Genomic DNA, 24,576 nt, shown 5'->3' with positions numbered 1-24,576 from the left:
CAACTCTTACAAAGAGACACTGAAACATTTTTTTGCCCATGCTACAGAAGTCTATAATCGGTCTGCTAATACTAGTAAAGGCCCAGTACACTACTTTTGTGAAAAATATATATTTTTCAAAAAAATAATGTTATAATTAGTTTTTTTTTTCTTCTTTAATTTGTAGGGCTACTACTACATAGAAAAGTGTATTTTTATGTTTTTTTTCTATTTAAGCAATTACTCAGACGATATGGGATTAGTGGTCTGTGCTGAATGTTTCAATGAAAAATCGGCTGATTTTTAAAGGGATAATCCGTTGGGACTCGTGGGTTGACACCCTCCCCTTTAATCGCGTGGTTTCTCTCGTAGGCTTTGCTCTTACTCCCCCATTTGCGATCAGTCGTTTCCTTCTATCGGAACTCAACTGTGCTTCTCCACCCTCGCTGATTGTAGTTGTTTTACTTTCTCTATTTACAGTAACGGACAAAAGCTATCAAAATAGGAAGACCTTCCACGTTTGCCTTTATTACGATCAAAATGAAGAAGCGTGGAATAAAGCGCTCGAATACTGAGTGGTAGAAGAAGCCAAGGACCGAAGGTTTGTGTCTCAGCGCAATGCACTGGCAGTAGAAAAGCAGGAATTTTGTGAAAAGCTTGTTTTAAAAGCTGCAGAATTTACCTGGAAGTAAAATTATAGATTGCAGTGTATAAGTTGTAGTTTGTTTTAATTTTATCATTGTTGATGGCCAAGTAATGCACAGATCACAGAGGACTAGATCGAAAGGGAACTATGATTACAGTGGAAGGTTTTGGACCTAGATGTTTTTAGCCTATAATAAACTTTGATTAGGTATAATTGCCTTCAATGTGTGTTAAGGCGTTACCTGTATTATTGATTTCATGATAGTGGTAATGCAGTAGGCTAATACAGTCGTATTTTGTTGTAAAATATAATTGTGATGTAACATTAGTTATTTCATTTGGCGATGATTGCCTGCTGTTTTGAAGCAGGTTTCGACACAGGTCAGGAAAAAACTGTTTTATTTTTATGATATATTACTGACAGTTGTCCCTAGTGGATTCAGTATCAGTGAATTAAATCAGACTTTATTACCTGGGCTTTAAATGTAATTGCTCTTCTCGGGCAAAGTCCAGATTTATTGTTTCTCTGAGCTGACATTTATAGTAAATAAAGTCCAGCTGTCGTCAGAAATAGGGTTTGTTTTTTTTTCTTTGTTTTTTTACGCTATTGCACAGTGGCCCCTGGACCAGTGGATAAGTGTCCACGTGTGCACAGATAGGATTATCATAGGATTTAAGGCTATCCTAGTAGTTAGCCTGCATTATAAATGGAAGAAGTGATGTTAAAGTTTTTTACATATCTTCAGGACAGACAATGTCAATCCAATCCACTGTCTGTTGTCTAATTAGTCTGAGGTCTAGAATCAGTTCACCCAAGGGCATGTAAGTAGTTGAACCTGAATCATCATATTTTTCCTCAACAGCAACCTGCCTTTAAACCCATCAAGTGTCTGAGGGAGCAGAGGTCAAATGGCAAAGTGGCTCAAAGACTATCTGAGTTTTGGGAGCAGGAGGATGCCTCCTCAGCCACCCAAACCAGACTACACAGAGAGTGAGATTCTGAAAGCCTATCGGGCTCAGAAGAATCTAGACTTTGAGGACCCGTACGAGAACTCTGAGAACCGGGACAGAAACGACTCTGGGTCATCAGACTCTTCCCTTGCTGCCTTTGGTTCTCCTCTGAAGTCCGCCAGCCTGGATATGAAGGTTGTATCTCCCAAACACCGCCTCATCAAGGTGGACTCACAGGAGCTGGGGCGAACTAAGATCTTACTGAGTGCCGTCTCCTTAGAGGAACAAGAGCCTGTAAGTAATTTTTCCTGTTCTACATTAACATTCATTACCATTACAAAGACCTCTCCGCTTATTGATTAAACCCAGAAGCAAGTGACTGGTAATGTGAGTCAGAAGTATTCAATGTTTCAATACATCACGCCATGTTTGAAGTGGCCCAAAACATGGCTGGCCTAGATGGCAAATGGAAGGAAGTGTTATTGATGGGCTGGATGGCTCATTGAGTGGGGCGTCACAGTCCCCTGAGTTTATGTCCAGCCATAAATAATAAATGGCGTTTGGTTTAGCAAGCTGAGAGAGAGACCCCCATGTGAACACATGGTGAAGGAAGCCATGCAGGCGCTTGGCTATTGGACAGTATGCTGCCACACTTGTGTTGCCATCAGGCCCACAGTCCCACCCTGGATGAGTACAGTATGTGTTGGCAGGAGAACACACAGGCACAGCTGCAAGGGTCAGGGATGCTCAGGATTTCATAGAGAGATAGAAAGAGAGAGGGAGAGTGAGAGTTTGCCTATGTAGAAAGGCAGCGAATGCACATGAATTCAGTTAACAAATCAGCTCACACATCATGACTAAGATAATGATTTATCATTTGAAAAGCCACAAGTGCACAGCTCCTAAAAGTACATTGAAGGTCTGAGGGAAAGTAGAGTCGATACAGACTCTCTGCATGCGTGCTCTGGCTGCCCTCATTAATGTCTCAGTGTAGAATTCTGGTGTGTGAGAACATCTATACCCATTAACATTTCAGATTCATTCCTGGTCGTTCGATAACCTGTTACTGAATCAACAAGGGAACGTGTATAATTTGTGTCTGTGTGTCTAACAGGGGTTTGTTGAGTGACTTGGTTGTCTGATTGTGTGTGACCATATGGCTGCCTTTGTAATTGTCAGTGTGCCAGCTGACTAGTATTCCTTCCTGTGTGCAGCATGTATGGGCTATTCCACACCAGGACAGCCTGAATTGTTTTGTTGTAATCAAATCAAACTTTATTTGTCACATGCTCCGACTACAACAAGTGTAGACCTTACCGTGAAATGCTTACTTACAAGCCCTTAACCAACAGTGCAGTTCAAGAAGGGTTAAGAAAATATTTACTAAATAAACTAAAGTAACACAATAACATAACAATAACGAGGCTATATACATGGGGTACCAGTACCGAGTCGGTGTGCGGGGGTACAGGTTAGAGGTCATACATGTAGGTAGGGGGGAAGTGACTATGCATAGATAATAAACAGTGAGTAGCAGCAGTGTACAAAACAAATGGAGGGGGGGTCAATGTCAGATAGAAGCTTCAATGGGAGGAACACAGATCATAGGGTCTTACAGGAGGCATGTATAGGTCTAAAAAGGGCCTAAAATAGCCTATGGAGGAACAAATGCTCTCCTCAAATAAACCCCCTCTGTATTCTCTATCTCTGTCACACAAACTAACAATTCAGATATCAACTAATTAATCTCATAGAAAAATTGGAAACGTAGAAAAATTGGAAGTCTATTTTTGGACAATGAAAATATTTTTGAATTCTGGTGTCAGTGGTCTGTAGTTGAGACTGCTATGTGTATGAATGGTGTAGTGCACCGTGTCGTTATGTGTGTGTATCTGTATCCCAGGTAGTTCCATCAGCCCCAGCAGTAGGGGACACAGATTACTCTGATCCTTTTGATGCTCATCCAAACCCCTGGCCAGAGCCTGATCTGGGACACGTTCCCTGTGAGAACAACGGCTACATGGAGCCTTACGAGGCCCAACGTGTCATCACAGGTGAGTCTCAGGGTTTTGGATATATTTACGTAATTTTTAGAACATTGTTATACATACTACAGACCACACGACAGGTAGGCTGATGACAGGTAGGTCACACATAATTAAAAAGTATATATTCGGTAAATTACATTCCTATTGTACATCCCTAGCTCATTGCCAGATCTGTTTGTGCTTTAGCCAACTCCTCTGACTTTGGTTGTCATGCCTTAGATAAAAAAAAATTGGCTAGAGCCTAGAGTACAAACAGATCTGCTGACTAGGCTACATCCCCTTCCAGCCGAAACAGTTTTCCCCATCTCAGACAGTTCTTCCAGTCTGACTCACTCAGCTCTCACACAGCCTTTCACCACCCCTTACGAATGTCTCTATCCAACTGCGCCCTTTCCCTCTCGCTATTCTTCCATCCTTCAGATCTATCGTTTCTCATTTGGCTTTTCTGTAGTAACATCTCTTATTCCCCGACCACTGTCTGTCAGGCTGGTGTAGTGAAGCGTCTCTCCAATCAGAGTGGTGGTTTCTCCCCTTGCTGCCCTCGGGGGAGTCTGGGTAGCTTTTTAGTCCATCAGAGTTAGTGAGTATGTGTTTGAATGTTGTCTTTGCTGGCTTCATTCAGGTCATAAGTAGTTCATAGTCACAAGGTTAGGACGAAAGGGCATCTAGTCTTTCAGTTTGTTTGATACACAATGGAGTCTGAGCCAGTCAACCAAGGACTGAGTCGGTGTGGTGTGTCTGTGCCCGCTCATTAAAAAACATGGTGGAACAGGGAACCAGGTGTCTGAGACTGAATATCTCTCGGATTCTCAAATAGAATCGCTATTATAATCCCAGAGACGGATTATTACTGACCATAGCCGTAACACTCGTACCCTTAAACGGATTGAAAATGGCAGATTTGGACATTGATGAATGCCTAAATTGGAACATAGTGGCTGTACAGTAACATGAATTCAGAGCTCTGGCACTGCGCTTCACATCGCTGAACAGGTAACAAGAAGTTGCTCCATCCCTCATGCTAATTGGGCAACTTTTGCACGTTTTTTTGTTGTCTGAATGAGGGAAATGTTAAGTGTCCAGAGTATCTTCACATTTTGTAATAAACAAATGTGTCAAAAGTACAGTAAATCTAAAATGCACAAAATCAACATTGATATTTTTGGATTCAGGTGAACAGTTGCTACTATGGCCATGTATATCCTTTTCATACTTCTTCTGTAAAGAAATGTTTAAATTTAGCCCTCTCCGTATAGGCTAATTTCCACGAGTGTAAAGGGTTAAATTATGCAAATATTGGCAGATGTCATCCCAATGTATCTTTGATTTGGTTCTGTCACATTTTTTAAAGTTTAGTAGAACTCAGTTTCTATTCTCTATCACCCACTGGTCTGCCATCCATCTGCATACCGTAATAGATTCCTCATCCCCCCACCATCATGTTCCCATCCATTTCTCATTTCCAACCCTGCCTGTTTTTATCTCCCTCCCCTAATCTCCTCCATCTCCTCTCGGCGCCCTGACACTCCAGGCTCCCTGCACAGGTACAGCAGTATGCCACGACACTGAGCCTGCCTCTGTCACAGTGACTTAACATCAAGCCAACCCAGCCCTCCTTTCCTCACCTCCTCCTCCCACCTCAGGGTCTGTCCCCAGGGCCTCCTCTGTCGCCATGGAGACAACAGGGGTGCCCAATGGCAGTGTGTCTTCTGAAGGTTAAAGTTAGCCCGTTCTGTGTTTCACCAACCAACCCTCCCATTTAGCTCCAGCACTCTTTCCCTCTTACATAACTGCACCTCCATAGCCCGGCTGGTGGTGGAGACAAAAGATCCTTCCACTATCCTCACACCCAATATGTGATATGCCAGTGTTGAGCTTCTCAGCCCACATCAATGAGACAGCCACTGATTGCTGAGGCTCATCGATACGCCTGTTGTTTCAGAAGTCTGTCTTCAGATGTTTTGTTATTTCAATAATCTATGACTACGTAGCTCAAGGTCACACGTAACTCTCTGAAGGTTGATTTTTATAGAACATGCTACATGCTGAGAAATCTGATGAAAATGCTAATGAGAGTGGCTGTTATGAGATGCAGTAACTCGATTGCTACTGTGACTGTGAAGAGAAGGGACTGCTGTTTATTCTGCACCACAGCTGCGGGTCTAGCCCAGGGCTTAGTTAAGCCTCCAGCGGGCTGCACAAAAATAATACAAATACAAATAGTTGCACGCTCTTTTCATTTTAAATAAGGCAAATGTTTGTGTTCTCTCTACCAGAGTTGCAGCGTGGCCCCGGGGCAGGCCTTGCGCGGGGCGAGGTGCAGCTCTACGACACCCCCTATGAGGATGAACGGGGGCGGCCGTTGGGAGTGGGGCTGGGTTACGGAGACCTCCTGGAGGAGGGCAGGGAGAGCCGGCTGCCGCAGGATGATGAGCGGCCAGCAGATGAATACGATCAGCCCTGGGAGTGGAAGAAAGACAACATCTCTAAAGCCTTCGCAGGTACAGACTGACTTCAGTCTCCTCCTCAGCAACATGACTACCAATCTCACACTTTTTCTATTACACTCACAACCACACTTTTACACTCAATTACCAGTATTTCACTTTTTGTCTCACCCTACTACACACGTTAAATGACCACTCTCACTCCAGCCACAATGCCCCCCCTTGAATGAATGACCACTCTCACTCCAGCCACAATGCCCCCGCTTGAATGAATGACCACTCTCACTCCATTGCACACACATGTTGAATGATTACACTCATGACTACTTGCCTATTGAAGACGAGGCTTTTTTATTTTATTTTAGAAAATATATTTTGGGGTATTTTCAAGTTTTATTGCCAGATACAGGTTAGACATGTAGAGGGGGAGACGGATGAGAGGGATAAAGCTAAGAAAGTGAGTGGCGGAACGGGGGATCAAACTGCTGCCCTCCAATGGGGTGGCAGGTAGCCTAGTGGTTAGAGCGTTGGGCCAGTAACCGAATGGATGCTGGATCGAATCCCTGAGCTGACAAGGTAAAAATCTGTCGTTCTGAGCAAGGCAGTTAACCTACTGTTCCCCGGGCGTCGAAAACGTGGATGTCGATTATGGCAGCCCCCCCCCCCCTGCACCACTCTGATTCAGAGGGTTTGGGTTAAATGCAGATGACACATTTCAGTTGTACAACTGACTAGGTATCCCCCTTTTCCACTACCACTATACTATCCCCGGCACACAATGAGTTGTCTATCTGTGTCAGAGAGACCTACATCTTAACAATACAAGGTACAAAGTGTTTTTATGTTGTGAAGTCTCTATCTGGTGTGTATGAGAGTGACAGATGGCGGTGGGCAGTAGATCAGTGTACGATACGGCAGAGCATACTTAAATGAGCTGCATCTCAGAGTCCGGAGGTCAAGGTGACAGAGGACTAAATCAACACGCTCGCTTTCACTCCCCTCTCTTTCATGCTCTCCTTCTCCTCCCCCTCTCTTCTCAGTTAATTTCATGCTCACGTTTGCATGACTGATCCAGTGCTAATAAGCCGGTGGTCAGCAGAACTGCTACAGCAGCCCACCACACACACAGATGCACAGACACACACACAGACACACACAGAGAGAGAGAGAGAGAGAGAACATGTTCAAATCACATTAGCTCCCAGGCAAAGAAACACCGTAATTCTAGCGTTGACGGAGAGGATTACGTTGGTCGGGTGAGTGACCCTTTCAGAAGATTTTACGGGCTAGAACCCAGAACTCTGCCAAATGTGCACTCTTGGACTGGATCTATTACAACACCAATTAGGAAAAGGTAGCAGATGGGGGTAAAAACCTCCACTCCTGATTTTCTGGCACCTGTTTTTCTACCTACAGTCGGGCGTGTCGCCTGGCCTGCGTGAACAGATTGAGGTGAAAAACAGAAGCACTACTGTGTTTCCATTCTCACATTTAATCCATATTCCCAGTCAGATCGCAGGCGTTGCTAGGTCAGGTTGGTATGGTAGCACTAAGGGGGGGTACCAAGGTGGTTATGGCAGATTTGATGTGAGCTCAGTGGATGTTTGTGGAACCCTTGCAGGGGGGGGGGGGGGGGGGGGGGGGGGCATTGTGACAGGGTGCAATCAGTCACCTGCTGACAACCTCTCATTTACAGGGCTGTCCCTGCTGTCCTCTCTCCCTACTGAGGTGACACACACAGGCAGCCTGATATCGCAGGGGGTGTAGGGGGACGGGATCTGCCAACAGTGCCTCAGCACTCACTCCGCCCCCCTCCCCACACACAAATCACACACACTACTGTCAGTAGGCCTGATTATCACCAGTCACCTGTCATAATTAAATAAATATTTAAAGAGGGCTTTTTGCATAGTTGCACAATTATGGTAATCAGGAAGTTAAATGTTGTGCATATCCTCTTGCCAGTGGGACTTACAGTATTCACTGTGGAGTCCAGTCCAGCTCAGGCGGTTGAGATTAGTGTTAGGGTGTGAGTTGGTAGTCAATTGCGTTACACCAGTAGTGAGAGAGCCTGCGGCTGACAGTCCAGTAAGTTTTAATTAGTATACCGCAAAGCTGTCACAAGCACCTAGCTACCCCCTCATCCAGCCATCATTAATTTCTGGGAGTCATCGAACATTCAACAGTGAGGGAGGGATAGATAGCCCTGCAGCCATGCAACACCAATTAGTGAGCTAATGAAATGGACAGACTCATTACTCCACACAAAATGCCCTGTCTAATGAGTAAATGAGTGGTGTTAGGTTCACTGTGTTTGATTTATGTGCTGTTCGTATCTGATCTCTATGTGGTCTCCCTCCACAAGTTTAGGCCTTAAAGCTAGACTCAGCGAAATTACGTTGCCATGAGCAGCACCGGAGATATTGAGATGAGTGAGATGCAAGACTTCAGTCACACACAGTATCTGCGCATGTGCACGGGTTTACTTCACGCTGTTAGTGCGTAGTAGCCAAGGCACCAAAACAGCAGAGAAGTTGAGCCTCATGCTTTAACGCTCTTAGTTGTTGCGGAAATTGATCCACTATGTTGTTTACTTTCTGCATCTACGTCATATCGCTGAGTCTACCTTTGCACCATCTTCACACTATCTTTTGCAGATATGGAATATTAGATTGGTTTATACTGGAAAGTCTACAAAGACACGTGTGTGTTTCCTTGACTGTGTGTGAAGCTGCAAGAATGAGATTTCCATCACTGTGGCCAGTGTGTCCCTGGTCTGTTAGCTCACTCTAAGCAGGCCCTGGAGGTCCCGACTGGCTTCTCCATCAATTTACAGGATGTGTCGTGAAGATGCTCTCCCATCCATCCCTGGCTCTCTCTTTCCCTCCTTCACTCCCTCGCTCGATGTGAAGCGTTACTGACGTTAATGAAAAGACACGTCCTCTGTGATCCCGGCTCGCTCCCTCAAGTGAGCTGGATGGGAGGCAGAGCGAGATGGAAAGAGGGGAGGAGAGAATCAGTGAATGGGGAGATAATGCCCCACTTAGAGGGGAGAATGAGTGGGGGAGAGAGTGGTGTGCAGGAAGGCACCAGAATATACAATCCCTAGAAAAATGGAGAGAGCGGAGAAAGAGGAAAAGGAGGACTAGAACGTCCTTAGGTTGACTTGAAATACAACATGACACACAAAGCAGCACATATTTTTGCAGTTCTGTCCATGAATTCCAAATGCCATGCATATTCATCTTGTATATGCCTCAGTGTGAATTCATGGCTTGTGAATCTATGCGTGTTTCACACTCATGTAGGGTGTTAATTGTCTGTCATTAGTAGAGAGCAGTTGTGCCCAGCAGAAGGCCTTTGTGGGCACAGAGAACATGGGGAGCTGGGCATGTTACACAGCTGATGTCTTTATAATTGTGTTTAATGAAGAGATACAGCAGGATTTATCCAATGCTCCTGTCGCTTGATTCCAGGATATTTATTTATGATTATGCTAAATAAAAAGGCTTTTTATATTTACTCAGCTTTTTTAGCTTGTTGTGGCATTTTCTTCCAGACTGAAAGAGTAAAATGGATTGAAAATATGTTTTGTTAAGATACTAAAATGCCTTTTCCATGGTTCAATCCACTCAAATTGTTTGCATGTGGAATGATTACTATGATTGTGATTCAGCCAAGCCATTAATTAGTGAGTTGCTTTCACCTGTTGCCAACCACACCAATGGGCCCGCTTCAGTGTGAGGTTTTCTGGCTGCATTCACGCAGGCAGCCCAATTCTGATACTTTTTGACCAATCACATCAGATCTTTTTCTGAGACGATCTGATTGGTCAAAAGACTAATTAGTGTGTCTAAATGCAGCCTCTTTTGTGTATGCTTAGTGGTCTGTTCAGGTTTTTGTTCTTTAATCCTGAATATTCTATTGTCCTGAAATCTCAATCTGCCTGCTAGTCCTCTCTCAGAACATTATGTTGTCACAATGTCTTATATCACAAGAAAGACCTTTGAGCAAATGGGCTCCCCGGCCTGTGTGACAGAGCCACCGGTTCCCATTAGTAGTAAATGGTGCCCAGATGTGCCTTCTGTTTGAGTGACCTCTCTCTCTGTAATGTATGTATGTATGTATGTATGTATGTATGTATGTATGTATGTATGTATGTATGTATGTATATGCGTGTGCAGGCCAGCAGATGGTCACGTCCTGCCCTTTGTCACGGTGATGAGTGCTGACATCCTCAGGAGGAGGTAAAAGTGATGTCATGAGGGAGTTACAAATGATTCATTCAGATTTGATGTTACACTGCAGACAGGTCACACTGGAACACAGATGGACCAAACAGCCTCCCCAGAAATTCAAACATTTATACTTGGCACTTGTGTGTTACATATCGCAGCAACTTTGGAATCACAACATATGAACAGAATGCACACATGCTCTCATACTAGTGCAACTGGTTCATAAGCACGTGGTGGTATTATACTGTACTGCACTGAATGTCCTTTGTGTTGAATGTTGTCTGGAACTCCCCCCAAACAGGGCAGGAATTCTGTTGGAATTTTCCCATTAACCATGACACACAAAGCTTAACTCTGTCCTCTTAAAAAATGATATATAAAAAAATAATGGCCGCACACTCTGAAGTGTGATTCTCTTCACCGAGTTCATTCCCCTCCTCCTTACATTCTAACCCTCCCTCATTTTTGTTTGCTCTGAGCCTGTGTTTCTTTACTCCACACTCTCCCCTCAGTCCTTTTCTCTGTTTGGAGCGAGAGAGAGGTGGGGATGGGAGGCTGCAAGGAGAGGAAGTATGGTTGGGGGAGGTGGGTGGGGGCAGCAGCGGGCGGAGGTCACACTTTAATCATGGCTTCTGCAGGGCTGGGGGGGGGGGGGGGCTCTCCAGATGGGGCCATTGTACTGCACCATGCATCAATAATTCACAGAGAGCCAGAGAAAGTGGCGGAGTGTGTCTGCCTGCTCAATAATTAAGCGGAGGGAGGGATGAGGGAGAGCGGGATGTATGTACAGCAGCACTGGGGTCTATCTCCTAATGTCCCGTTCAGCTGCCCTTTGATGTCACACACCCAGGGGGTCTTTGGTTTTGTCAGATCATTAAGATGTCAGCCCCCTTTCCCCTTCATTTGTTTTGTAATCCTGTTTCACTGTGTGTGTGGTGTGTAGCACAGGCATGGAGGATTCTGTGTGCGCTTGTGTGTGTGTTTCTGCGATTGATGCTGCAGTAATGTGTTGCGTGGTTACTTGCCACGGTTTGTAATTGGGCTAATTTGGTCAGCTCCTGCCTCACTGTGTGCCCTCTCCCTGACACACAGTCCACCTCATTGTCAACCGGACATGCCACATCTACTATGCTCCGTTCTCTTCACTCCTTTTTTTATTTTTTAAAACACTTATTTTCACCAAGACTTTCACATTCTCTATATTTTTGTCCTTTCACACTCTTCTCCATATATATTTTTCTCTTCCTCTCTGCCTGGCTACCTGTAGAGATGTCAGAGCTGGCTGAGCTTCCCTGGCCCCCTCCAGTGGGGCAGCAGCTGGAGGAGGAGCTCCCAACCCCCCTCAGAGAGCAAGGTGACCTCTCAACCTCTCATCCAGGACAACAAGACCTCCCCCAACCCCCTCCCTGACCCCCTATGACCCCCCCAGCCTGAACCCCCAGTGTTCTGCATCTGCCATGCCTGCTTTCTGTATGATGTTAACACACATCACTGGGTCAAGTGACCTAACAACCTACCACTAGGTTTGGCAACACGTAGGCTAATGTAGATGCTGGTGGTAACACACAGCGATTGGTCTCATAAAGCATTTGGGTCATGATGAGCTTTTGCCAGTCGCCACACATTGCGCTCTCTCTCTCCCTCTACACAGCACTGCAGCCCCTCAGGGCTCGCTCCCCACCACTACCCATAAGCTCCCTGTGCTATGTGGCCCTCTCATGCCTTGTCGCATTAGGTCACCCTGGAGCATCTCCCAGTCCCAGCCAGCCACTGGATGATGATAAAGTTGCACCCAGTCCTGTGCTACCAGCTCTCCTCTCCTTTGTGGACCCCTTCAGTAGAAACACTGTCTGTCCTCTATCCTATGGCATGCCGAACCCTTTGCCCTCTGCACCAGCAACCGTATCTCTATTTTTACCAGGCCTGACTCATTCTCATTCTTTCTTGCTCCTCCCCCTCTCTTTTAATATTTATCCTCCCCCTCTGTCTCTGTACAGTACAGTTTGATGGTGCCGAGTGGGACCGGTCCTCGTCCCCCACGGAGCGCCTGCGTCCTCCCAGGTCCAGTCCCCTGGCAGGAGGGGGTATGAAGTTCCGGATGCCCTGCTCTGACCCCCACAACATGATGGGGGAGAGAGTAGACCCCACCCTGCCCCTGGAGAAACAAGTGTACGTACTGTACTCTTCTTTTGTAATGACAATTTATTGTGTACTTTGCTATCTCTGGTTTGGGTTTTATTGCTCTGTCTATACAGTAAAACTGAACGCATGACAGTAGAATGTAAAATATGGTTGTTTTGTTTTATACATGTATATCATTAGAATAAAGTGTGTTTCTCCGTATATGAATGAACAGGTCTACTAATCAATCACGTGTACAAAATGCCGTAGGCATAAAGTGAGCACAGTGTGAGTGGGTAGTCCATTACTCGTCCTGGTGGTCTCTTAAGGGTTGTTACAGGATCCACTAGAGAGCCCCACTCACCTCTGGGTTTGAGTGAGTCTGGCGTCAGTGACCCCCTGCGCCATCTGCCCTTAGTTAGTAAACCGTGACAAAAGGAGATAATGCTTGTTTAAAGTGAGAAGGAACAGATTGTTAAAACACATTTGATGACACAGCAAACGCATTCCAGCAATGGTGACAATAAAATATTTGCACATCATTTTATTAACACATCTGTGTAGCCTGCATCATGAAAATAATATCCCGTAATTTGCCCTTCACTTCTATTAGTATTTCACAATGCACTGAGCTGCTGGTCTCCTTCCATCCTTTCCATTACAGTTTTTCTCAATTGCTAACAAGCATCGGTCAATACTGAAGACACTTTTTCAAAACTCTTCACACAGTCTGCATTACCAACATGCATCTTGGCCAAACAGTTAACCTCACCTCCAAAACTCACTCAAACCTCCATAAACACTTCATACATGTCTCAAAATAAGCTTGTTTGACCAGAACACTGGCAACAATTCTCACATAGAAAGCATAACATTGTCACTCATAACACACTGACCTAAAAAACTCTAACAGGGAGCATTACATAAAAGAGGAACTTTTCTCTTTGAAGTTTGAATGATTTTTCACATAAATCAGTATTTCATTATAGAATAAGAATAACACCTTTTTCACTTTATTGACTGTATTAAAGTGTATGTAACAAGAATGAATCAGAAATGCAGCAATTTGCTTCAATAGACTTTCTTTTTTCTATATCTTTGCATATATTAATTTACTTGTGAAAAATAAAAAGTTGGAACAAAAAACAAATTCCAGGGCTGCAATAATAATTACAAACAAAAAAACATGTATAGTATAATCACTCATACTGTACAGTACTGTGAGGGTTCTAGTTCTCATCAACATGTATAGTATAATCACTCATACTGTACAGTACGGTGAGGGTTCTAGTTCTCATCAACATGTATAGTATAATCACTCATACTGTACAGTACTGTGAGGGTTCTAGTTCTCATCAACATGTATAGTATAATCACTCATACTGTACAGTACGGTGAGGGTTCTAGTTCTCATCAACATGTATAGTATAATCACTCATACTGTACAGTACTGTGAGGGTTCTAGTTCTCATCAACATGTATAGTATAATCACTCATACTGTACAGTACTGTGAGGGTTCTAGTTCTCATCAACATGTATAGTATAATCACTCATACTGTACAGTACTGTGAGGGTTCTAGTTCTCATCAACATGTATAGTATAATCACTCATACTGTACAGTACTGTGAGGGTTCTAGTTCTCATCAACATGTATAGTATAATCACTCATACTGTACAGTACTGTGAGGGTTCTAGTTCTCATCAACATGTATAGTATAATCACTCATACTGTACAGTACTGTGAGGGTTCTAGTTCTCATCAACATGTATAGTATAATCACTCATACTGTACAGTACTGTGAGGGTTCTAGTTCTCATCAACATGTATAGTATAATCACTCATACTGTACAGTACTGTGAGGGTTCTAGTTCTCATCAACATGTATAGTATAATCACTCATACTGTACAGTACTGTGAGGGTTCTAGTTCTCATCAACATGTATAGTATAATCACTCATACTGTACAGTACTGTGAGGGTTCTAGTTCTCATCAACATGTATAGTATAATCACTCATACTGTACAGTACTGTGAGGGTTCTAGTTCTCATCAACATGTATAGTATAATCACTCATACTGTACAGTACTGTGAGGGTTCTAGTTCTCATCAACATGTATAGTATAATCACTCATACTGTACAGTACTGTGAGGGTTCTAGTTCTCATCAACATGTATAGTATAATCACTCATACTGTACAGTACTGTGAGGGTTCTAGTTCTCATCAACATGTATAGTATAATCACTCATACTGTACAGTACTGTGAGGGTTCTAGTTCTCATCAACATGTATAGTATAATCACTCATACTGTACAGTACTGTGAGGGTTCTAGTTCTCATCAACATGTATAGTATAATCACTCATACTGTACAGTACTGTGAGGGTTCTAGTTCTCATCAACATGTATAGTATAATCACTCATACTGTACAGTACTGTGAGGGTTCTAGTTCTCATCAACATGTATAGTATAATCACTCATACTGTACAGTACTGTGAGGGTTCTAGTTCTCATCAACATGTATAGTATAATCACTCATACTGTACAGTACTGTGAGGGTTCTAGTTCTCATCAACATGTATAGTATAATCACTCATACTGTACAGTACGGTGAGGGTTCTAGTTCTCATCAACATGTATAGTATAATCACTCATACTGTACAGTACGGTGAGGGTTCTAGTTCTCATCAACATGTATAGTATAATCTCACACTGTACAGTACTGTGAGGGTTCTAGTTCTCATCAACATGTATAGTATAATCTCACACTGTACAGTACTGTGAGGGTTCTAGTTCTCATCAACATGTATAGTATAATCACTCATACTGTACAGTACTGTGAGGGTTCTAGTTCTCATCAACATGTATAGTATAATCACTCATACTGTACAGTACTGTGAGGGTTCTAGTTCTCATCAACATGTATAGTATAAACACTCATACTGTACAGTACTGTGAGGGTTCTAGTTCTCATCAACATGTATAGTATAATCACTCATACTGTACAGTACTGTGAGGGTTCTAGTTCTCATCAACATGTATAGTATAATCACTCACACTGTACAGTACTGTGAGGGTTCTAGTTCTCATCAACATGTATAGTATAATCACTCATGCTGTACAGTACTGTGAGGGTTCTAGTTCTCATCAACATGTATAGTATAATCACTCACACTGTACAGTACTGTGAGGGTTCTAGTTCTCATCAACATGTATAGTATAATCACTCACACTGTACAGTACTGTGAGGGTTCTAGTTCTCATCAACATGTATAGTATAATCACTCACACTGTACAGTACTGTGAGGGTTCTAGTTCTCATCAACATGTATAGTATAAACACTCATACTGTACAGTACTGTGAGGGTTCTAGTTCTCATCAACATGTATAGTATAATCACTCATACTGTACAGTACTGTGAGGGTTCTAGTTCTCATCAACATGTATAGTATAATCACTCATACTGTACAGTACTGTGAGGGTTCTAGTTCTCATCAACATGTATAGTATAATCACTCATACTGTACAGTACTGTGAGGGTTCTAGTTCTCATCAACATGTATAGTATAATCACTCATACTGTACAGTACTGTGAGGGTTCTAGTTCTCATCAACATGTATAGTATAATCACTCATACAGTACTGTGAGGGTTCTAGTTCTCATCAACATGTATAGTATAATCACTCATACTGTACAGTACTGTGAGGGTTCTAGTTCTCATCAACATGTATAGTATAATCACTCATACTGTACAGTACTGTGAGGGTTCTAGTTCTCATCAACATGTATAGTATAATCACTCATACTGTACAGTACTGTGAGGGTTCTAGTTCTCATCAACATGTATAGTATAATCACTCATACTGTACAGTACTGTGAGGGTTCTAGTTCTCATCAACATGTATAGTATAATCACTCATACTGTACAGTACTGTGAGGGTTCTAGTTCTCATCAACATGTATAGTATAATCACTCATACTGTACAGTACTGTGAGGGTTCTAGTTCTCATCAACATGTATAGTATAATCACTCATACTGTACAGTACTGTGAGGGTTCTAGTTCTCATCAACATGTATAGTATAATCACTCATACTGTACAGTACTGTGAGGGTTCTAGTTCTCATCAACATGTATAGTATAATCACTCATACTGTACAGTACTGTGAGGGTTCTAGTTCTCATCAACATGTATAGTATAATCACTCATACTGTACAGTACTGTGAGGGTTCTAGTTCTCATCAACATGTATAGTATAATCACTCATACTGTACAGTACTGTGAGGGTTCTAGTTCTCATCAACATGTATAGTATAATCACTCATACTGTACAGTACGGTGAGGGTTCTAGTTCTCATCAACATGTATAGTATAATCACTCATACTGTACAGTACGGTGAGGGTTCTAGTTCTCATCAACATGTATAGTATAATCACTCATACTGTACAGTACTGTGAGGGTTCTAGTTCTCATCAACATGTATAGTATAATCTCACACTGTACAGTACTGTGAGGGTTCTAGTTCTCATCAACATGTATAGTATAATCACTCATACTGTACAGTACTGTGAGGGTTCTAGTTCTCATCAACATGTATAGTATAATCACTCATACTGTACAGTACTGTGAGGGTTCTAGTTCTCATCAACATGTATAGTATAAACACTCATACTGTACAGTACTGTGAGGGTTCTAGTTCTCATCAACATGTATAGTATAATCACTCATACTGTACAGTACTGTGAGGGTTCTAGTTCTCATCAACATGTATAGTATAATCACTCACACTGTACAGTACTGTGAGGGTTCTAGTTCTCATCAACATGTATAGTATAATCACTCATACTGTACAGTACTGTGAGGGTTCTAGTTCTCATCAACATGTATAGTATAATCACTCACACTGTACAGTACTGTGAGGGTTCTAGTTCTCATGAACATGTATAGTATAATCACTCATACTGTACAGTACTGTGAGGGTTCTAGTTCTCATCAACATGTATAGTATAAACACTCACACTGTACAGTACTGTGAGGGTTCTAGTTCTCATCAACATGTATAGTATAAACACTCATACTGTACAGTACTGTGAGGGTTCTAGTTCTCATCAACATGTATAGTATAATCACTCATACTGTACAGTACTGTGAGGGTTCTAGTTCTCATCAACATGTATAGTATAATCACTCATACTGTACAGTACTGTGAGGGTTCTAGTTCTCATCAACATGTATAGTATAATCACTCATACTGTACAGTACTGTGAGGGTTCTAGTTCTCATCAACATGTATAGTATAATCACTCATACTGTACAGTACGGTGAGGGTTCTAGTTCTCCCTTTCTCCTGCATTTGGCCACAAGTTCTCATCAACATCACATCTTATGTCTTCTCTGGTGATGCATCTTGGAAATTATCTTCTACAATGTCTAATCCAACCCTGGCAGTCTTCAGGAGAAGTGTTTCCACACCCTGGCAGTCTTCAGGAGAAGTGTCTCCACACCCTGGCAGTCTTCAGGAGAAGTGTCTCCACACCTTGGCAGTCTTCAGGAGAAGTGTCTCCACACCCCACATTCATGGCATCCAGTAAGGACATCTGGTCATGTGGATGGTGGTCATAAACCTTCCACCTCCACGCAGAGAAAAACTCCTCTATGGGGTTTAGGAAGGGGGAGTATGGAGGCAGGAATAGTACTGACATCCTGGGATTTGCAGCAAACCAGTCTGTGACTGCAGCAGAGTGGTGGAATGCCACATTATCCCACACAACAACGAAGTAGGGGAGTTCATTGCCCCTCTCTCCTCCGCTGGCAAAAGTCGATTATACTGATCATCAAGAAAATAAATTAGCCTCTGTATTGTAGGGGCCAATGAGTGGTTTGTGTAACAGCAAACCATAATTGGACAGTGCTGCACACATTGTGATGTTAGCTCCTCTCTGGCCTGGGACATCCACGGTTGCTCTCTGTCCAATCACATTTCTTCCCCAGCGGTGTGTTCAGGTTGAATCCAGCTTCATCCACAAAGATGAATGTATAAGCAGTTTGCCTGGCTTCCATCTCCATTACTCTCTAAAATACAGTAAATCCACAGTTTTACACTACTTTACATAATGCATAGCTGTGTATGTACCCTGTTTGGTTATTGAACAGACATCTTACCTGAACATATTGATACCAGAGTTCTTTCACACGTTCACCGTTTCTCTCAAAGGGTACAGTGTAAAACTGCTTTATCCTTATTTTATGTTTCTCTAGGACTCTGGCAACTGTCATTGTGCTGAGCGTATTCACATTCCCAAAAGTGATATTGTCTGCCAGCACTCTGTCCCGAATTTCCAGCAGTTTTATTGCATTGTTGCCAATTGCCATGTCAACAATGGCAATTTCCTGTGCATCTGATAATATTCTGCCTCTCCCTCCTGTGGGAGGCAACCTTTTGGATCCTACTGATAAACACAAAACAATCAATATATTTCAAAATGTCAGTACAAAATGTGAACGTACTGTATTGTACTGTAATATGTAGTTCAATTATTATTGAAGGATGCACATCTCACCTGTTGTTTTGACGGAAAATTTGTACAATTGATGCAACTGTTGAACGCTGCAGATTTGGTTACACCCTTAAACAGGCCTCTCTCAAAGAGAGACCATGGTTTACAACATGGTCAATAATTGTGGCCCTTATCTCATCAGAGACCACCGCTCTTGGTCTTCCTCTCCTTTGTCCTCCACGCATTCTCCCTCTCCCTGCCACTCTTCTTTCCCCACCAACCTTTCTACCTTGATCCATGTTTCCAAACTAAATCATTCCGAAGCCGTCCTCTTTTGTCTATTAGGTAATGAGACTAAAAACCGGTCACTTGGGTAGACTTTCAGCTGTGTTTGGAATTATAAAATATTCTGCTGAGATTTCCTGTATGTTTCAATCTGGTTACTGCAGAAATGCACGACATTTGCCATCATTCTGTTTTGAATGTGTTTTTAACAGTTTTGGAAACTGGAGTATGAATGAGAAAAGAGTTAATTGATTTCGGAGAATGTGGTCATTCGATGCATTTTGTGTGAAAGCAATGAAAAATGATTCACAGTTTGGTCCACATACACTTCTGTTTTGCTGACTGTGGGAAGAGTTTTGACAATGTGACTTCAATTTTGACCAATGCATGTTAGCAATTGAAAAAAACGAATGTTCCTGTGGTATGTTTGTCAGGTGGTACCACGGGGCCCTATCACGTTCAGAGGCGGAGTCTCTTCTGACCCTGTGTAAGGAGTGTAGCTACCTGGTGAGGAACAGCCAGACCAGCCGCAATGACTACTCCCTCTCACTACGGTATGACGCTCAACATAATCACACCATTGACGTTTACATTTCAACGGCAACATCAAATCATTGCTAATGCATTTAAATACAGATTGATATGAGTCACATGGTGCAACAAGTACAGTAGGTTAGAATATTTATTGAATCATCCTCAGATCAACTACTGTAGGAATCTGAATGTTTTTCTGCTGTGTGTGTTCAGCATACTTGCTGCCACCTCCACTGATCTTTTATCTCACTGTATGTAGGCCTCAGTCTGTCTCTCTTCCCCTACTCCTCTCTCTTCTCCTCCTTCACCCCCACCGAAGATCATTGACACACTGATTTTCCTCTCAATACTCTTTCAAGCTGCATACTGCGTATCTGGACAAATCTCTTCTCTCTAATTACTAGCTTGATCCATAACCTTTTCTCCATCGCTGTCCCCCTGTCCTCCCTCCCTTCCTCTGTCCCTCCCCACAGTCCTTCTTCTCTCTCTGAGAGGTAATCAGGCAGGGAGAGCACACTCCAGCTCTCACATCAGCCGCTCTCACATCAGTAATGAATATGAATCACCTTCGGTGGGCCACACACAGGTGCACGTGAGTGAGTGGACACGCACACTCACACTCTCACACAGAGATGTTAACAGTGGAAACGCACAGGGTGGCATTGTGTGAAGCGACAAAGCGACAGTATGTGGCCCTCGTCTCACAATAGGAGGTACCAGGGGTCTACGAGAAGAAGTGGTTTGATCTTTTCTCTGAATGGTTGTGAGGGAGACAGAGGTAGTTGAAGGGAGATGAACAGGGTTCCTCAACTGGTGCCCCCCACTCCTGCAATGTTTGGAATCTGTTCCCTTGTTTTTGCACACGTAATAGAGAGACACGTGATTGTATACAAATCTAAGCAAAGTTTGAAATTGTGTTTTAGTCAAATAAATATGTTTGAGTTTCTTGTGGCCAATTTGCAGTCTACAAATTATTTGTAATTACGTTCCGGCCACCCGACCATCCGCTCCAAAAATTGGCCCATTGTTGAATCTAGTTGATGATACCTGGTGCAGAGAGTAAGTCGGCTTCGAAACAGACTGACAGCCCAGCATCACACCAATATGAATATAGATCAGACAAACCATGTCTCTTCAAGAGAGATTTAACTCTGACAGCTTGTCAGTGACCTGTGGTTATTTAATAAAAAACATACCTTTCATTCCTGATGGTTGATGTGCACTAAAGTACATTAAGGTTGAACCAAAATATTACATGTAACAAATATGAAATATGAAATCATTATGTGAAATTGAATGAAACAATGTTTGTTGATGCTAATACGATGTACAATATTCCATTATGTTTCTATATGATAACAATAGCGTAATATATTTAATATGCCATATACTATTTTTTAAGTTTCACTAATTCATTTTAATTAACTGAATCATTATGACACACCCTCACTGTTGTCATTGGTTGCACTAATTGCACTGTTTGACTAAATAACCTGGTTCAAGTATTCATGACATCACCCTGAGGAAGGCACAGTGATGCCGAAACGTTGGTAAATACCCATTAAATTGCTGGGAGTTTATACATGGAGTGTGCGACTTTCTTTATTTTCATAGTTTACACTAAAGTACACACACAAAATAGAGCTATCAGTTTTGCGATGCTGGTTCTGTTTGTTGTTGTTGTGTAGAACAACAGATTTCCCTGGTCTTTAATGTTGATTTTGCTAACTGTAATAATGACTAAATGTAGCTCCTCAATTAGAGCCCTTGTCTTTCGCTCTGCTTCTGTAATTAGACATCCATCATGATGGGCTGGTTGCTCTTAAAGGGGAGGTGCAGCTCTGCTCTACTGCTAGTACTGTATCACCCCCCACTCTCTCATCCCTTCATCTCCTTTGTCTTTCTTTTGTCTTTTCTCTCACATGCCATTACATCACTCATTTATACTATATCACTCCCCCGTTCCCCCTCTGCTTTCTAGTCATACATTATGATATGGTGTTAAATCTTGGTGAGAAATACCTCACAAAATGCCAGAAATAAGTAGGCTGTATTTCAGCCCTGTCCCCTCCACTGTGTCATTATGTGATATGATGTGGTCCATGACTCTTCCGTGCTCTGCCCACGCTGTCTTCTCTCTCAGGAGCTGCCAAGGCTTCATGCACATGAAGTTCAGCCAGTGTAAGGATGGGAAGTACGTCCTTGGGCAGAACAGCCTGCCATTCGACACCATCCCAGAGGTCATCCACTTCTACACCGCACACAAGCTACCAATCAGAGGAGCCGAACACTTGTCTCTGCTCTTCCCCGTGCTCGTACAGACCCTCTGATTGGCAGGGACTCTGTTCCTGGTATCCTGGGTCACATTGTGATTGGACACTGACTTTAGATTGGGTAAATCCCTTCAATATTCAAGTCAATCAGGCCGCCAGTGCTCTAGTTGGACTGGACTATTTTGTTGAGGATTCAGCATCTGCTGGCTTGTCAGTACAGTACCTTCACGGACCTTCTTGTTTCTATGATGCCAACTCTCTCTGATTTGGGAACAGATTCACATAAAATGTAATATCTGGACTATACCGGCGCCTTCGGTACCTGGGATGCTCTCTGGATTACCTGTTGCAGAATGAGCCTCTCGCTGAGCTAGTATTGCTCCACTAGTTGACAGTCTCAAGGAAAACTTGGTTGTACTCACACAAACACACCTCTGTTGATTTGATACTTTCTGTACTGTTGAGTAAATCCTGTCATGTTGACAAATTGGAAGTCAAACCCGCATCACTGTATGGCTGTTGTAGCAGCAGCTGTAGGGCTGTGTCTAATTGTACTACTGTTTCCATGTGTTTGTCATAATGATCTGTATGTCTGGACACCTTCACTGCCTGGTTGCAGTGCTCTGTAGTTGACCAGCACCATTTTCAGTAGAGGGCCAAAGGTTTATATGGCCACATAAATGGCCAAATCACAATGATAATGGGTGTTATGTTTTAATGATCATTCTTATTACCTGGATATTCAATGACTTTCTCATCTCTGATGTATAATTATGGATAGGACATGTTTTCTCATTTACCTGTGTGTTCAAACATTTCACCTGTGGTAAAAACAATAAATGGTTTCTTAAAAAGCAGTGTCTGCTTTGTGTATCATTTGTATTTGGTGTTATCCAGAGCCATATAGAGAGTTAGGCCAGGTTTTAGATAAAAACGCAGTCCAGACGGTGTCTATTCAACATGTTACAACCGGCTAAATCTAACACGTTAAAATGCCTATTTACTCTGTTCCATCTGACTGCGCAATCCATTGTCTCATCAGCCCAGGCAGGGAAATTATTATTTTATTTTACCTTTATTTAACTAGGCAAGTCAGTTAAGAACAAATTCTTATTTACAATGATGGCCTAGCCCGGCCAAACCCTAACCCGGATGACGGTGGGCCAACTGCACCGCCCTATGGGACTCCCGAATCACGGCCGGTTGTGATACAGCCTGGAATCGAACCAGGGTCTGTAGTGACGCCTCTAGCACAGATGCAGTGCCTTAGACCTCTGCGCCACTCGGGAGCCCAAACTTGTTCTCCACTATAAAAAGCATCTAGACATTATCTCACATTTCTTTTTGACTAACATTTAGTTTTCAACAGCGGAGATTTGTATAAACACTACTGTTTGTCTGGTATGTTGTTTTGCGCAGAGGGGTGCAGCTCCTGCCTTTGTTTGTTCACTGTTCCGAGAATGCTAGTCTTCTTTGCAATGAACTTGTCTGCCAGGGAAATTGATGTGAAGAAGTTGTCCATGGTCACATTTCTGCCTTTGTCCATGTAAGGCTCCACGAGTCTCAAAACCAGTCGCTCACCTGCTGGCCTGGTTTCATCTTTCCCCAGATATGGAAAGCCATTGAGCAAGTATTTGGTTTTGACATCGGCGCTAACCAAATCTTAACTTAAGTCACATGCACCATTATCAGTTTCTATCTGGTTTCTAGCACCCATTCACCCATTGACGACAGAATAGCACATTTTAATTTTAAGTTTATCTTACTAGTTTTTGTTTATAGTAGCTCGTCATTACACTTGTCTTTCTAAATTAAATCAACCTCCATATTCAGTTATGCCTAGTTTAAATTCAATTGTGAAGTAAGGTGCACAATTATCGCCCATTCATCCATTCAGTGAGGAGAGAGGGATGCATTTGCGCCTGGCTGGGTATCAACGTCCTACAGCACATTGTCTTGGCGGGTTAAGAATAGGTGTGGATAAAACAGGTAAAAAGGCTCTAAATACTTTTCTATTTGCGATGTCAAAATTCTGACAAATGAACAGTGTAAAATACAAACATTTAGGAAGTCAGGGAAGGAGCAGGACATAATCAAACGTCAGTGGCCGTTGGCCAATGGTGGTTCTAGTGTTAGATTTTTTTCATGAGCATGGCCTTATTTCTATTACAGCATATTGGATGACTGTCATTCATATTCCATTCACCAAGTTCAATGTAACATTGATAGGTTTAGGCTACTACATGATACTCAAATGTTCCCTATTCCCATCATGAGTTTGCTACAACCTAGCCTATGAATGAAAGTTTATTACGTATGTGCACACAGGTCGAGAGAAAATTGAGGTGACACAGTGACACATGCAATACCACCTTGCACACTTATTTAAGCATCTAGCTGATATAGGGTGTAAATCATTAGTCCAACAGTTGCAAACAAGAGTTTTTAATGGACAAATTCAGGTATGTTTATTCCCGTTTTGTTCCGTTTGAGAAATGTTTTTCAACAGAATATGCAGAATGAATACACCCCTGATCATGGGTAAACAGTTC

The 24,576-nt window shown here is 42.7% G+C and overlaps 1 protein-coding gene across 3 annotated transcripts; it reads left to right on the top strand.

The window, feature by feature from the left end:
• The first annotated feature begins 350 nt into the window (after positions 1–350).
• shdb (Src homology 2 domain containing transforming protein D, b) lies at positions 351–22,881 on the top strand. Of its 3 annotated transcripts, none has more exons than XM_055922508.1 (8): positions 351–580; positions 1,488–1,869; positions 3,479–3,629; positions 5,900–6,124; positions 11,576–11,662; positions 12,306–12,477; positions 19,652–19,771; positions 21,895–22,881. In XM_055922508.1, the coding sequence occupies exons 2-8, from the start codon at positions 1,534–1,536 to the stop codon at positions 22,079–22,081; spliced, it is 1,278 nt and encodes a 425-aa protein (XP_055778483.1). In that variant the 5' UTR covers positions 351–580; positions 1,488–1,533; the 3' UTR covers positions 22,082–22,881. The 3 variants fall into 3 exon arrangements, with proteins under 3 accessions (XP_055778483.1, XP_055778485.1, XP_055778484.1); XM_055922510.1 differs by lacking the exon at positions 21,895–22,881 and adding an exon at positions 20,225–21,331; XM_055922509.1 differs by lacking the exon at positions 11,576–11,662.
• The last annotated feature ends 1,695 nt before the right edge of the window (positions 22,882–24,576 follow it).

Source organism: Salvelinus fontinalis, chromosome 5 (genome assembly GCF_029448725.1).
Source record: "Salvelinus fontinalis isolate EN_2023a chromosome 5, ASM2944872v1, whole genome shotgun sequence".
NCBI lineage: Eukaryota > Metazoa > Chordata > Actinopteri > Salmoniformes > Salmonidae > Salvelinus > Salvelinus fontinalis.
This window is presented reverse-complemented; position numbering and strand designations above follow the sequence as displayed.